General features: G+C 33.4%; 2 protein-coding genes across 2 annotated transcripts in view; one reads left to right on the forward strand and one right to left on the reverse strand.

Annotated features, from left to right (window-relative positions):
- The first annotated feature begins 200 nt into the window (after positions 1 to 200).
- LOC132205886 (uncharacterized) overlaps positions 201 to 16368 on the forward strand; it is a 43762-nt gene continuing 27594 nt past the window's right edge. The window contains exons 1-3 of the mRNA XM_059635238.1: positions 201 to 287; positions 8707 to 8872; positions 15965 to 16094. Of these exons, the coding sequence (XP_059491221.1) occupies positions 8708 to 8872; positions 15965 to 16094 (295 nt within the window). The 5' untranslated portion in view covers positions 201 to 287; position 8707. The remainder of the gene's footprint in view (positions 288 to 8706; positions 8873 to 15964; positions 16095 to 16368) is intronic.
- Positions 9983 to 14091, reverse strand: LOC132193075 (uncharacterized). The gene is made up of 22 exons (XM_059613444.1): positions 13917 to 14091; positions 13781 to 13866; positions 13687 to 13722; positions 13591 to 13624; positions 13465 to 13529; positions 13305 to 13407; positions 13020 to 13252; positions 12890 to 12970; positions 12801 to 12834; positions 12681 to 12748; positions 12518 to 12620; positions 12044 to 12279; positions 11861 to 11933; positions 11222 to 11277; positions 11133 to 11168; positions 10960 to 11074; positions 10779 to 10900; positions 10657 to 10725; positions 10567 to 10603; positions 10437 to 10507; positions 10274 to 10376; positions 9983 to 10221 (listed from the first exon to the last, which is right to left on the reverse strand). The coding sequence occupies exons 1-22, from the start codon at positions 14077 to 14079 to the stop codon at positions 9983 to 9985; spliced, it is 2163 nt and encodes a 720-aa protein (XP_059469427.1). The 5' UTR covers positions 14080 to 14091.

Here is a 16368-nt window from a genome sequence, read left to right on the forward strand (position 1 = left end):
AGAAGATTAAATGGGAAAGTTTATTCCTTTTTTTTTTTGAATTACGAATGAATGGCGTGAAATAAATTTTGTGCGGATTGGGGCGGCGCGACATGAATGAATGAGGCTGACTTTTGGCTGCGGCGCAGGCTGTTTACAAGAGTAGTGCGGTGTCGGTTGGCCGCCGCGGCAGGCAAGGGCTGTTGTGAGAACAGAGAAGCTTCAGTCAGTCAGCAGTCCAAGTGGAACCACCACGCCGACACACGCAACTCGCGACGATCCGCACGCTTTCGGGCTTCAGCAGGCAGGTGAGTTAAAAACGAGGCACTATCTAAAAAAGCGATTTGCCGACATTTCAATGTCCTCGGAACTCGCTTGCCATTTTTCAAGCTTGAAATTAAACTATAAAAAGATTTAATTTTCATCCAAACTTTTATTTAAAAAAGAAAAAAATACACGCTTTTGTATAGTAACAATTTTTATTTATCTATAAATAATTAACCGATGAGAGCAGTTATTTATTTCCAGTTTTTGTGAAAATAGTTTCTTATTTAGCTAATGGCTTATGCTTTCTTTAGTTAAATTTATTTGTGTATAAATTCTAACTGAATTATTTTTTACAATTTTTTCAATTTTCCAAATTGACAGGACACTTTATTTACTGGCAAAATGACATTCCAGTGAGACAATAGGTTTTTTGCGTCAAACCAGTTTTGTGTACATTTTGCGGAGAAAAATCTAGCTCGGTTGGTTGTGACCTTTCGTCGTTGTATACCAAATCAAACAAAAACAATAAACAGTAATTTAAAAAAGTACGTTCCATATTTTTGTGGGCCGGAGTCAAACACGCCGGCAGCATAAAGCAACACCGCGACCACCGATGCCCGTTTTGGCTCTAAATACATGTGCTGTGTCGAGATGAGTGCGTCTGATAAAATAACTCCCAAATTATACCCGCGACCATTATGATAGGCCAGACGAGATAGAAGCTAACTTTCTTGGCCAGAACACTTTGATCCACGATATTTCTGTACAACATGTGAAGAAAAATGAGTAGTGCTTTTAATTAAAATTTTATAAAGTAAAATTAAAAAAATTAATAATTACGCAAAATAATTTATACAAAAAATTTTTTTCTTTTAAAGCTTTTAAAACATTAACAAAATTGATTTATTATTTTAATAAATTATAATTTATGTTGTTTTATGCTTAACTTTAATTTGATAAAATAATTTCAAAAACTTTTTGCTAAATTTTTAAGTAATTTACATTAAGCATTAAATATTATTTTTTAATTAGCATACAATGCTGTTCAGTCTGTGTAAAACAGAAAAATATTAAAATACTGTGTAGAAACAAATTATCAGGAAATTAATGAAATCAGTTAGAAAATCTGACACGATTGTTTTTTATTTGTTTTGTTGTGTTGTCGCCGGGATGTCAAATTTGAAAGTAAAAAAGAAAACTCCCGCTCACATTCTCATGCATAATTCAGGCGTAAAAGGCATAATATAACGTAGGGAAAAAAGCCGCGTTGTCAAGGAGGTGGTTGGCGAGAACAAGTGCGCGTCGATTTCATGCAAGCGGCGTCTTTTCTCGTCCGCCTTTATAGGCCCATTCAGGGGCCAGGGATTTGGCCGCAAAGATGAATGAGCGGCGCGTGATTTGACTCTCAGGCGCCACTAAATTACACACACTCGACCCCTTTTCAAATGCACTTTGCATTATTTGAACTGAGATGTTACAAGGAAAAATTTCTCACCTCATGTTCTTCAAGATTCTCCATATTTTTGACTAATAAAAATAAAGCTCTCGGGATCAAAATTTAGCAGTGGGCGTTTTTAAGTAGAGACATTTGGATGCTCTGGTGGACTATTAATTTTGTGTCTCGAGCACTCTCAGCTGGGCGAAATAAATTGCTGCGAAAAGCCACACCGAGTTATTTTTACAAAAAGGGTCCCACCACACCAGATTTTAATTTTCAGGCGTTTTAATTTTCACCGAACCGTGCAGCAATCAAGCTAAAAATAAACGCATTTTATTTGGAAATATTTTCAAAGGGCGAGCGGACGCCTCTTAAAACGTTCTTTCTTCTTTGATACTCTCGAGAGACACCAAAAAGTATAGTCATGTGATACCGGAAGTAGGATGTAAACGGGTCGAATGCAGATGTGCGTGCAAAATTTGCAACTTCTAAAATTAGAATAGAATTTCGTGCTCAATCTTTAAAAAAATTCAAATAATAATAAAATAAATTACTAATTGTGGGAAGATTTTTTTATAAATTTCCATTGTAACCATAAAAATGCTTTCTGTTAATATTAAATTCTAAAATTTATAAAAAAATCGTTTCAGTAAGTTCACATGTAACATACTTTTTCTATAAATTTGAAATAAACAAATTTTTCTTTTGTTCCAATTTCTGGTAACTGCAAATGATATTTTGTAATGCATTTTCTATTTCCCTTTTATTTGATTGATATCCTGATTTTCCACGTAGGAAGCCACTTTGATCGAATTCAATTAATTTGCGAAACACTGATGGGGCATCAGAGCACCTGCACTGTTGGTATAAAAAGTTTAGCGCAGATCATTTTACCCCCAGCCCTGACCGACCGTATAATTAAACTGAGAGCGTCTCCCTTACACAATGTATGGGCAGGGAAACACTTCTGCAAGCCGCAAAAGTGCTGATTGCGGGAAAACGCAGATTGGAAAAAATCAGATGAGAGAGATGAACCAAAATGTATTAATAAATTGGGTAATATGTAAAATTACACCGCCTAAAGTCAATTTAAGTTCATATTTTTTTTCAACTATTTTACTAAAAATAGATATAAAGATATTTTGGAAAGAATTCAAATTTTTGTTTTAAAAATGATAGCAGATTATTCTTTAAAAAACCAGTATCAACAGCTCAATTCTTAAACTTATTTTTTAGCTGCATGAGTTAGCTCTGTCTTTCATCTCATATTTTACCAACTTTTTTGTTCCTTTTTTGTTTCCTTTTAGATTGAATTAGCACATGACAGTCTGCAACAAGTTGCTCCATCTCGAGAGGGCGTATTAAAAACAGTCCCTCCATCCATCATGAATTAAAAAATTTCTCACCAACAGAGAGCCTCTTTCAGTCATTTTAAAATTTACATTAAGTAAGTGAGCTCGGCGGCGGTCTCGGCTTTGGTGCGAGAAGGTCTCTGACAACATCTTGTGTTTATTAAACAAGCCATAAAGCATCTCGCTGGCGAGAGCGAACATAGCAGAGAGCACACACGAAACACAGGCAACCCTTTGAGTGCATCTGCCAGTTTTATTAGCGCGTCCATATGCAGAGGCGCGGCCCACCCAATAAAAAACAACAAACTTGCTTCTCCACAAAAACAGTTTTGATAGAAGTAAATTTATGTTTGACCGTTTCTCTAATAAAATACCTTAAAAAAACGAGATAAAGTTTTAAACAAAATTTGAATATTGAGGAAAAATTTAAGATAAATCTTTATTTACTATTGTTGTTCATTCGCCAAATTTATTAAAACACATTTTATTGAAATTCAATTCTTGAAAACAATTTGTGTTTATGAGAAAAGTGAATTGTTGGTCAAAATTGGACCACCACATTTTCGTACACGAAAAAAGCCTAAATTTCTCGGATAAAAACTAAAAACCTTGTAAACATAAAATTTAATTTAAAAAAATTTGTTAATTCCAGCACATAAAAAAAAATAATATGAAAATGTTATAGTAGGATTCATAGCTCTGGAATTAAAAGCAGCTCAAAATAAACTGAGCAAAGGGTGAGGAGCAGATTCTAGCGAATATAAATCGCCTGCTAAATGATGCGTGCGGATCGCCGACGACTTCCGGACGAAAACACACACATATGTATTTTGTTTGAGGGTCAGTCGGCGGTGCGAGATTTATTTTGTAACATGTGAGACGCCGTAAATTATTTTTATTGCCCAAGCGATGGTTTGTGCAGTGGATCAGGAATCGCACAAAAAACGACGGCTTTCATATCTGCAAGCATTAATTTGCAATGGGAAAAACTGGCACGTACGTCCTCTGGGGCAAGGAGAAAAGGAAGACAAATATCTTCAGGGGTGGAATGACGCCAGATCCAAAATTGAACTCCATCGATCAATTTGCATTTTGCGCCAATTTTGCTCATAACTGAATCAAAGGACAAGATTTTGCTTTTAAAATATTAAAAATCACACCGTTTTTTTTTTTAAATCATTTATACATGTGATTTTTGGTAATTATAGACACTATAAAAGAATTTGATTAAATTTATGATCAACACTACTTTCAAAAGAAGGTAAATTGTATATTTATGATTTATTATTGCTCTTAAAAAGTGATAAATTTAACAAGGTTCCAACGAAATTTGTTTCATCAACTATTGTAAAAAATTAAAATAATGCAGAAAAATTGAAGCTCCAGAAATTTATAATAAATCCCTGAAAGGATAAATGATGAAGAAATTGAAGATCGCATTCAAAAAAATATCTAGAGAAATTTTCAAAAGTCTTTAGAAAAAAACGTGAATAATTTTTATACGTTTTTATACTTCTCAGAGAGTGACTTATGAGGCGGTGTGTGGCAATTTGTTAACGGGGAGCGCGTACCTATCTGGGTAGTGTGTAATAATGACAAAAGGGCGTCGAGTCACCATTATTCTAACAGGGAGGACTATTAGCCAGAATTACGGGTGCGCGGAGACGAATCCCTCGTCGCCACTAAATCTGCGGAGAAAAATGAGAGAGTCGCCAAAGTGCGAAATGATGAAGCTGCTGACAGCGAAAGCGAAGGGGGACATGAAAATATGAGTAATCAGCTGCACTTTAAACCTTGAAAAAGTATTCATGGAAAGAGCAGGTGAAATGTATTTTCCACTAGCATTTTGCTAATAATTGCCATGAATAAGTGCAATAGAAATTTAAAAAGAAATCAATTAAAATAGAAAAAAAATTTTAATAAAAACACACTTTCAAAGTTGATATTTTCAATTTAAAACAATTTAAATTAAAAGTATTAAAACAAAATATATTATAAAAATTAAAAAATTGTGCATAAAAATACAAAAGTTTATTACTTTATTAATATTTATTTATTACTTTATTAATAACATAAAATAATAAGTTTTTTTAATTTAAAATATTTTTTTTATAAATTCAGTGTAAGTTTGGCCACTTGTTATGATTTATTTACACAAAATGTTTAGCTTTTTCCATTGTTTTCTTAATTTTTTCTTGAAATTTAACCACATAAATTTGGGTTTAAATGTGATCCATCTATATTTTAATAAACCATCAAAAACAAAATCACCACAAAATTAATTAAAGTACTTCACCTATTGGTAACTTTTAACAAATTTGAGGTTGTTAAAACAAAATATTTTAAAATGCAACTTATACTCTTGTCAGTTTATTACTACATTATCCATTACATGCAATTTTATATATTTTTTAGGGCTTTTTCCAATAGAACTGGCAAAAAAATCTGTAGGCACTCTCTCAAAAATTACATTTGACATTTTATTTTCATTTGAAAATCCAATATAATAATTGATTCCACGCCGGGCTGTTTCTAAGAGCATCCAATTAAATCAATTTAATTGGAGACGTGGATTTTTTTCCGTCTTCTTACGTTTCAAACCGATGAATCGCGGAGGCAAAAAGCTGTCAATTCGTCGCCTCCGCAATTCGCGCCGCGTATCCGATTTGCCTTTCACAAGAACGGCGTCAAAATCGACAGGCGCTGCACAAGAGAGGAGCCACCCTTCCCATTAAGGGTGCAAATCTCTCGCGAGAACAATATCCGCTCTCACCTTGCTCGATTTTTAAATTGCTCTTCGTTCGCAATAGCGCCGCGCGAGAAATCTCATTTGCGGGCAACAAAGCGGCCGAAAAGCCGCAATTAGGCTCGAAATTAGATTTTATGAGCCGGCCAATTTATTTTGTTGCGCCAACGCTGCTCCAATTATATAACATACACGACTCTCCTATTAAAGCTAGAAAGGCAGAAGATCAAAACGAATTTGTTTAGCAAATAAACTTCAATTGTAAAACTCTAGTAACAAAAAATTTCAGTCATTAATATTCTTTTATTATTCTCAGATTATTATCATTTTTCCTTTTATTATTCTGAGATTATTACATTTTTTTATTTTCCTGCTTAATTTTTATTAATTTCTTCTTGAAATCACGTAGACTCAGTGAGTTATTCAGTTTTTAAAAAATATCAGTAAATTTTCTCACATATTTATTGGACTTGAAATTTTGTGCATATTCGTTTATTTATATTTTCATATATTTATTTTATTCATCTTGATGCGTACCTAATCGCTGGTATTTAGTATTTTTTTTTCACTAAACGATTTCCGCCAGCAGTCAAGACAAAAATGAGTGGGCGCTTTCAGAGCACTCATCTACTTATTCCGTTCCCAGCAGCAGTCGCTCTTTTTATTTTATTTGACTTTTGAAGTGCATCTCGGTATTTATGTTCGAGATAAACACAAACACACGGCCGGCCTAAATTGGCTGACTGAGAACACACGATGATCTGAAAAAGTTTTTTGCTCGAGTGCGCATTTCTGTAAGCATAGACGGAGAGTAAAAAAAGAGAGGAGCAGTTCGCGGATCCACTCGATGAGTCGGATGAGGGAGAGCAACTTTTTATAAAAAACGGATATTTTATTGCGATAAATAGAGAAGTCAGATTATTCTAAGCTTTCTTTCAAATTGGTTCATAAAAATTTCAGATTTATACACAAAATTCAAATGAGGTATTTCTGAAATACAATGCTTTATACTCTTTGGTTTCTTTTTGTGGTAAGATATCTTTGATCTAAGAAAATTATTGAAAAAAAAATGGACGCGTGTTGGGAAGAATATGTCTATTCGATATATTTTGTATTATGGTGTGAAGGGCCAATATTAATTTGATTTAAAAGTGCAATGGTCACAATTTTTTTAAAGAAAAAGTTAGTCCAGAGATTTTCAATATTAAAAGATTTATATCATAATAATAAAAAAATAAATTAAAAATAATATAAAAAACAAACAATAAAAAGGCTTTAAGTTACTTATGGTTACTTATAATTTATTTAGTTAATTAAATACAAATTATTTTTTTAAGTTGTTTCTCTCTGAAAATTAGAACAATTTTAATTTTTGAAAGAAATTGAACAAACCTCTCATTACTATTGCAAAAAAATTGACGTGGGATAAAAGGCCAGCAGCAAAAGAAAGACGCAAAGTCATCAAAGGAGGGTCGAATTGACTGACGGCCGGTTGATGTTTGTGTGCCAGCCAGCGAAATTCAATCTTTTGAATGTCGTCCTGGATCGAGTTTTCAAACAAACACAGCATGCTTGGCATTATTACAAACGAGTTTCTTTGCTATTGACGGGGACGGATTTTTTCAAAATTTATGCGAAAAAATAATGTTGAGGCAGAAAAATCGTGGGTTTCGAGGCGAAAATTGTGCGCACGTGGAAAATCGATTGCTCCAGATTCTGCTCTACTCGTCCTGTAGATCCCGAAGGGTGCTCCAAAACTGTGCACCGCTGCTGAAGTAATCCTACTTGAAGTTTATGTACCCAGCGGCTCAGCGGACGAATAATAAATTGCTCCAATCAATATAATTAAGCTTTGCGATCCAAAATGCAAAGGATCGAAGAAAAGTCGCGTGCACTTTGACATTTTGCATTTTAGTTTCAAAAAAGAGCAATCTTACCTTCCATTGTAAGTAAGATGGAAACTTGATCTTCAGCATATTTTGTTAAAAAAAATGCAATAAATAAATTCATAATTATATATAAAAAAAAAAAAAATTATAAAATTTTCATACAGAATTTCAACTTATTTATATTTAATTTTTCCAAATAATTATTTTTGCATAGGTAAGAACGAATAAATCGAATTGAATTTTCTTGGAAACTCTTAAGAAAAACTTGATTTTTCACATTGAAGTGTTTTCAAATTTTAAACTAACTGTTCCGGAATGCACAAATTTCGAATGCAGACGCGTCACTTTCTCGCTGCCTGGACTTAAAAAATAGACTTAACGACGTGTGTGTCAGAATAGATTACGATTGCGTGAGGAGCTGAGTTGCAGGTGCCAAATGGGTGATTAGTGAACGAGTGAGTGACGGCGACCAATTTATTTATTTCCAACCGTCCCTCTGACTGAAGACGAAAGCTCACTCACAATACATTCTATTTATACAAGGGAACGCTTCTGCCGAAAGTATCTCCACACAAATTTGGAATAACGTGTTGCAAAACGGACACTCTTATTTATCTTCATCCTCTTGTTTGAAAATAAACTAAATGACTATTTTTAGTTTGAATAGTACAATTTTGTTGAAGTTTAATTAAGAAATTGGAAGTCATAAAAGAGATTCATTGAAATTTATAATTGAAAAAACGCTCGAAATTGAGTTTAATTGCTGATAGAATATAATTTCAAGGAATCCAATTCAATACTAAATTATAATTTTTTATTTTCTTGTATTTACATTGATGTACTAGTTATTTGTTAAAAATACATAGAATTATGTTTTATTTACATATTTTGATCCCATAAAATTAAAAAAAATAATAACAAAATTTTATTTGCAAATAAATTTTAAAAATATGTTTTAAAAAATATTTAAAACTTGTAAAATTTAATTTAGTATTTAAAAATTTTATTTATTATTTATAATTGACTTTTTTGCAGAATGCGCAGCAGTTCCATGGAAGTGTTGCTGGCTGTGTGCGGCCTGTCCGTGGTGTCCGTTTTGGTGACGTACCAGTGGGTGGCCGCCCCCTGGACGGCGCCGGTCCACCCGCAATCGTCGTCCGCCGTCTTCATTCCGTCGCACCTGCACCACATCCTGCACTCGGTGAGATACAAAGTTGAATTTATTTTTGCTCTCGACAACAAAAACGAAATCCAGAAATTAATCCATGCACGGCGGGGTTCCGTTTTGTGGCCACGCTGCATATATTCATCGCCTGTTGATTGCTTACACGCCCTCGCTCCGACGAGAGCAGAGAATATTAAATCTCGTCGGCTTTACTGCACTGCCTCCCTCTCGAACAGATTACTCTGCACAGTGCCATCCACTAATCATAATTATGTGACGGAAAATCAGGGTTCGCAACGTCATATAAATAAATTCAAAATTTGCTCAGTATTACAAAAACTGGAAAAGAAATTAAATATGATTACTAAATTTGATTTTTTTTTTTTAATAAAGAACGTTCAATCAGTCCTTCATAATCCAATATTATGCTAATTTTTCAATATTTATATATTTTTGCGATAATTTTAGTGAACTAATTTAATATAGTTTACTCCAAGCCACTATCGGCAAGTGCAAATTTTCAAAACAAGAGTAATGAAACTATTGAAATTAGCTATTTAATATGATTGGCACAGTCATATTAAGTCTTACAACGATAAGAAGTCTTGAATATTAAAAACAAGATGCGAGTTTTTTATTTTCAAATCTTCACACTGAATTAAATATAGTATTTTTATATCAGCTGGAAGTTGGAATAGTTTTCCAAACTGTACGGCTATTTTTTGAGTAGCTGCTGATCTCAAAATCCCCTTCCGAAGCATCATTTCATCAGCCGCATCACTGCTGCAACTCTAGAGATCATTGAATTAAAGGGCAATCCAGGCAAGAGTAACCTAATAACGTGTATAGTCTGTACAGCAGGACAGAATTTCAGCTCCAATCAATTACTTTATGGTACGGTGGTTACTTTTCTGGAGGTCATGGGTTCTCTACCGGTTGGGGTCAGGGGGTGCATGCTCAGTTTCTGGCGTGACCTATTATATGATAGAAATTCGGCGCTTTCCTTTAAAAGTTTTAAAATTATCAGACGGGATTTTCAATGAAAATAATACAAATAAGTAAAATCCAAAAAGAAAAAGAAATTCTTGTAAAATATTGAAATATATATTTTCACAAACTGATAATTTCAATTTTTGTTTTTAGCTTTTATAATTCACAAACAAAGAATGATACCGAGGTATACTCGCAATTATCATACAGCAAGGTGTTGTCGGCGTTTAGGTTTAAAAACAAGCAATTTGTTCGTTTGAAACATGGGTCTTTGGGAATTTTGCCCTGCGGAAACAGAGCCAGAGGAATCGATGCGCCCGATGAGCACCACTTTGATGGTTCTCCGTTTTCGTCTTCCTTCAATGGGCCAACCACTGTCAGGTTCAGAGGCCTTACTACAATCATTGATGAAGTAGAATTGGAATAATTTAAACATTAATCTCATACACGTTGGATCAAACTGCAGCAAGTCGTCCAACTTTTTCATATTATCAATTTCTATTAGTTTCATTCCGATTGAGCAGCAGTATGAATATGCTGAGCTGTATAACTGATAAAAAAATCAATATTTTGGATTGAAAAACAAAAAATAATAATCCGCATCACTCACAAATTTAACTTCCCGCTTTACTATACAATAATTAGCTCCACTGGGTAGACTGACTAAAGTTCCTATATCAGCTGAATTTTGGTTTAAAATTTTGCAATTAAAATTAAAATTTTGAGTTTTAATTTATTACTTTTGCCTGTTGTTTTCAACTGACCAATGAGGGCAGCCTTAAAATAGCCTAATGATCTATTCTGATCAGTTTTATATAGAAATTTCATACATTTTGCACGCATGGAAGGCCAGTATCGCAGTATTGGTAGTTTGGATCACACGGCAAAGTTGATGGCAGCTATTTTAATGTCACGTTTGGAATTGTGATATTTTTCCTGGAGTTTAACTTACAAACTGTCTCAAGCTACCAGTAGAAAATGTCAGCATTTTTTGCATAACCAGGTAGCCATTTGCGAGAGCGCACCTTGCAACCATGTAAGTGAAGAGGCACCGACTGTAATTCATCGGCAGCACTGTTGGTTGAAATTTTGGTTTTAATCGTAATTATTGTATGTGTGCAAAATGTAATTACCAGTATTTTCACACTTTTCGTAACCAACATACGCTCCCTGCAATTCGGCGGGAGTCAACTGAAGTTGCTCCAAAACTTGTAAAATGTTCGGTCCATTTATTCTGGTATCTGCAATCTTAAAAAATTTATAATTATTTATAAAATTTTTCTAATTTCTCAGTCAGATTAAATACCTTGTGGTGATAATGGGCAATGCACCTGGCATAGCACTTTTCAAGGAAATCTTTTACTGTTTTGCAAGTTTTAATAAAAAAAAATTCACCATTAATCTTTGTACTGGTAGCGTCAGTGAAAACTGTAAAAGTTCATCCTCTTCATCTGTTGGTCAAAATTAAACATTAATATTAGCATTGCAAAATTTAAAATTAAGAGAGTGGCAAAGAAACGGATAATAATTTTTTGATTTGTTCCAAAATCAATTCTGACAAAGTAGAGATCACTGTAAAAATTTCATCCTGATTCAAAATTTAATGTCGAACAAAAAACAATTTTTTAAGTTTTCAAGAAAAAAACCTAAATTTTTGAGATTTTTTACTTATTTTCAGTCTTGATTTTTAAAATTTCAGCAGTAATTGTTGCTTATTTTTCATTTTGATACATAACATTGTATTTTATTCTTGTTCCAAAAATTTATTATGTATTTAAATAATTTCAATATTTATCCTGTTTCGTTTTTGTTAAACTTATTTTTTTTTCAAAAATTAAACAGTTTTTTATTTTTAATGTTGATCAAACTTTTCTTTGACCTTCACAAAATTTCCAAAATCGACAGGGTAAAAAGACTCTATAATGCTATAAAATGACTTTATTTTGGACGTTTTGAGCTTCAAACTTGATTTTTTTCACCAGTCTTTAAATACATAACTTATTTTTCATTTATGTTATCACCACTTCTTATTACCTTTGGCAAGTCCGTAAGTTGTCGAGCAATCGTACCACATCCTTTGTGCAACCAGTGCACTGAGGGCGCTTGCCTGTTTTTTGTTTTTACAAAATTAATAAGATTACCATTGATCACGTGGATTAATTTTTCTATTATTGTTGTCTATTTGTCCATTATAATAATAAAATTTATTCTGCACACCGAGCATATGAACGGTTTTTCCTCCTCGCAAAATGCCGTCTGCAGCTCAGTACTGTTAATTGCTGTGTTGAATGCGATGACAATACAGGTGTGCTCATTTTTGGGGAAGTCCTTAGCCCACACTGTTTCTTGAGGATACACATATGATTCTGTTGAGCACCAGTAGTGCTTTCCTGGTATTTTTGTTGCTCTGCCTGAACTCCAATACGACGTTTCATTCAATCGTGTAGGAAACTCTGTTTGATTGTTTTAAATGAGTATTTAATATTTACTTAAAAAGAGACCAAAAAGTTTTTAAACAATCCCCTTTTAAATTTTCGTTAATTTCATTCCATCTTAGCTATTTTTTTTAAATTAGGAAAATTGAATAAATATGGGCTGGAATTGATTATTAATTTCACATTCGTTGTTAATGAGGAGTTGAAGAGGCTAATTGTAAGAAATAAAAATTATGGATGGTTATTTTGTTTATACTTGTAAAAACTTGAGAAAGGCAGTCTATTTTTTCAATCAGATTGACACTCGCCAAGTCCATTCCGATGCTACAGCAATAGTTTCTTGCATCGGCCCAAGATTTCTGAATGAAAAACCACAAAATTGTTCCTTTCGATTATGGCATATTTAAAAAGTTGCATACTTTCATTCTTGAGATATAGTAGGTTAATCCGCAGCTACTAGAAAAAGTCCCTCTGATTGGCCCGGGCTCTATAATAATTCTTAAGTTAAAGAAGATTAATTTTTGTTAAAATTAATTAACCGTAGATAAGTTGATCGGAATTGTAAGTGGGTAGCTGTTTTTATATAAATATTCATTTTAAATTTAGGAATTTCCAAAAAATAAAATACGCCAATCATGTTGTTTCCGCAATTCTGATTTGGTGGACATCCGTTTTGCAGCAACTCGCCTGGGTTGGCCATCTGCGCGCTCTGAAAATCGGCGTTTTTACGTGAAAAATTAAAATTTCAAAAATTATACTTCGCATGCAAACGCGTATCTGTTGGAGCAAAAATCGTCGTTCAGCAGAAAAGTTCCGTTTTCTAAGCTAGTGCTGACGCAAACGCCTGCACTAATATTTTTCTCATCTGGCTGATTTGCGTGCCAAATCCCGGCGTCGAACTGGGGATTGTTGCTTGAGCACCACACAAAAGAACCACTGGTGCATCCCTTTGAAGTTCCACTCGTCCAGAATCGAGTGTTGTACGGCCAATCTAGTTTTGAAAATAAAAATGCTGCACAATATGTGATTTTTAAGCTTTTTACTTTGCAACTTTTCTCCGACGCGTTTGAGCTTTTGTAACGATTCAAAACTAATGAGCGTCATCCCATAGCTGCAACACTTTTGCCAGGCATTTGACCATATCATCTACCAACAATATTGATTGGAATATTTTGGTTCTTCTATAGTTTTGAAAATAATCACCGGACTGCCTCCAAACAAATATGTAATATTGTCCACGCTTGTCCATTCACCGTAAGTTTCTGGGTCTAAAAATATAAACAGCAGCATAAATAAAAATTAGAATTGTTATTAATTATTATTTAAAACCTTTAAAGCTGATTCCACTGCTGACTACATTTTGCTAGTTTGAAAATCAGGATTAAATAATCAGAAAATAAAAGCTCTCATATTAAAATGTCCTACTTTTACGCAAGCTGGGCAGTTGCACAACGGTGGTAACTAGAAAAATATTAATCTTGAGTGCATTTGATCATTTTATTTTTAAACTGAATTTTACTGTTGTCGTTGAGGTTTCAACAGTGGAAGGCTCTGTTGATGCGTCTGCAGTATTTGTCGTAGATTCTGAATTGACACTGGAAGACTCTGCAGATGATCAATTTTAATCAAAAAGATTTCCAAAATAATTTAACAACCGATCATAGCTGAAGAAGTTTCTTGACTGCTAGGATCTGTAATCACTTCAGTAATCCCTACTGAATCTGTTCCAGAAGCAGACGTTGAAGTTTCATGTATTTGTAGATCAGTGGTGGTGATTTGTTTTATTGGGTTTGAATGTTTCAAAGCAGTGCTTGTCATCCTATTGTTGACTGTTTTGTTTGTAGTCCCGAAACACGATTTTTTCCCGCAACACTTAATTATGTTCTTTCGATTTCCTTTCCTTTTCTTCGATTTTGCTGGCCCGGCTATCCAAATTAATTATTAGAAAAATGATTCAAGAATTGTATTTTGTAAACCTCTTTGTAAAATATTTTCTGCTGAGCGCTGCAGCCCCTTCATTTCTGAACCAATTGTATTCAACTAGGTCAATTTTACATTATTTTGATTTTTGATCTTTCCTTTAGCAATGATTTTTTAATCTCACCTCTTTGGCTTTCTTTTCTGTTTTACCGATGCCGTTGCACTGAAGATTTTACATAAAAAAAAATGAAATATAATTAAATAATAATGAATTACTGCCGGCATATCACAAAAATTTATCTTTTCTGGCAAAAATAAATCGGTTAAAACTGTCGCAAGTGCCATTATACAATTCGACATCTTTCAGATATCAAATTAGATGGACTTTTTTATAATATATATTTTTTTTCGTTATATTCTTCAACTCACAGCAATTTTCAATTGCATACAACCAATAAAAAATTCACCAATAGGTTTTCCAATCAGATAGCAGCTGTTTTAGAAACAAAAATATTTATAAGGGCTTAAATAAGAGCCATTATATGAAGTCTATATGAAATATTTTTAACCGCTTATAATTCTAATTCTGTAAGATTGAATTAGAATTTTAGTAAATTTCTCTTATAGAATTGGAGCCCAGGTCTTAAAAACACCTGCTTGATTTTCTCATTAAGAAGTTTCTCAAAAATGAGTTTGATAATCCTCAATTATATAACTAATGCTAAAACTACGGTGAGACACACACATTTGGCAAAGTTTTGGTTTCATTTAATTGTAAATGATGATAACGCGATTTTTGTGTCAGTTTTCTGTAAGGATATTTTGTCCTCAGAAATAGTTCGAGTTCCATCCACATTTAAATAATATTTTTCCTCCCATTTTTTTTTCATTTTCAATCAGACAATTAAAGTTTTTTGTTAATATGATAAAAAAGTGATATTAATGCTATTTATTACTATTCACAATATATCATAAATGAGAAGATTATATTTTTTCAACAAAACAATTTCATACCTGAGAAAGAGTGAAGCATGTCATCAGTACCAAGGTGTATAGTTTTGGTTGCAACTTCATTTTTCCCAATGATGGCCCTGCTTATTGCGGTGGCCAAATGCAGAGAACCTTTTGATCACAAACTAATGTGGTGGACCATAATTTTTCACAATTCTGAAAAATATCCGCTGACACATATGACAAACGATGATATAGTTTCATCAAACGGAAGCAGAGAAATGGACACATGTAAAAACATGTGTGTGATGGAGTATCAAAATTTGTGCTCAACATGATTTTGCCGTCCAGGATTATCTCATTTGAGTAGAAAACTTAATTAAAAATTATTATATTAAAAAAAAAAAAAAAAACAAATTTTTTTTATTACTGTTGAAGATTTAAATCTTGCAAGTAAAAATTTAAAACTTTACAATCTTGTAAATAAACCAGTATCACAAAAAAAATCCTTTATTGGTCTTTAATATACTAAGTTTTATACTGAATAATTAAATTTTGAAATAAAAGTTAAAGAAGAACATGGAAGTGTAGTTGGTCTTTCTTCTGGCCACGGTGGGCGAGTTTTGATTCCGGTCACGTGCCCGATATGGCCCTGCAAAATATGCACGGCACATCGTGCGCCACTTTAACACCCTTCAAACAAAAATCCACCCTGCCGTAGTTTGGACCGATATAATGCCCGTTTTTTTTCTTGCTTCCGGAGAGGCTCAACTGTGCAGGCGAACAACTTGCCTCTGCTAATGAATGAATTTACGCCGATTTTATTCCGCAGCTGGAGAGCCAACAGTTGGGGGTGGAGTCCAACAAGAGGGTGGCCAAGATTCAGGGCTCGTACCAGAGCAGGGCAGAACTCTACGCCAGCCTCTTCGACATCAATTACCACGTTAACACCACTTCACAAGGTACACCTAATTAGTGTACGAGCTGAGAGGGATAAAGGCAATTATAGAGATTTGCTGACGATGTACACAAAATCATTTTTGCTCAAATTAATGTTTCCCAAACAAGTAAATGAGAATAAATTTTGGAAAAAGTGGAATTGAAATTTGGATGCATAGCTCAAATTTATAATAATTAAAAAAAGATTAATATCATTGAGTTTTCAATGCTCTCTTAATTTAATATGTCTTCAATAAATTTGTGTGTATAAAAACCATATAAAAACACAACAAATTT

The sequence above is a fragment of the Neocloeon triangulifer genome, unplaced genomic scaffold, assembly GCF_031216515.1.
Source record: "Neocloeon triangulifer isolate White Clay Creek 2 clone unplaced genomic scaffold, ASM3121651v1 ptg000003l, whole genome shotgun sequence".
Classification (NCBI taxonomy): Eukaryota; Metazoa; Arthropoda; class Insecta; order Ephemeroptera; family Baetidae; genus Neocloeon; species Neocloeon triangulifer.

Excerpts from the sequence above, each read along its gene's own strand:
- LOC132193075 (XM_059613444.1), bottom strand. The coding sequence starts at position 14,079 with ATGACAAGCACTGCTTTGAAACATTCAAACCCAATAAAACAAATCACC. Across the intron at positions 13,867-13,916 it reads AACTTCTTCAGCTATGATCG|AGTCTTCCAGTGTCAATTCA; the intron begins GTTGTTAAATTA and ends GATCATCTGCAG. Across the intron at positions 10,222-10,273 it reads GCTGCAGTTTGATCCAACGT|TAAGGCCTCTGAACCTGACA; the intron begins GTATGAGATTAA and ends CAATGATTGTAG.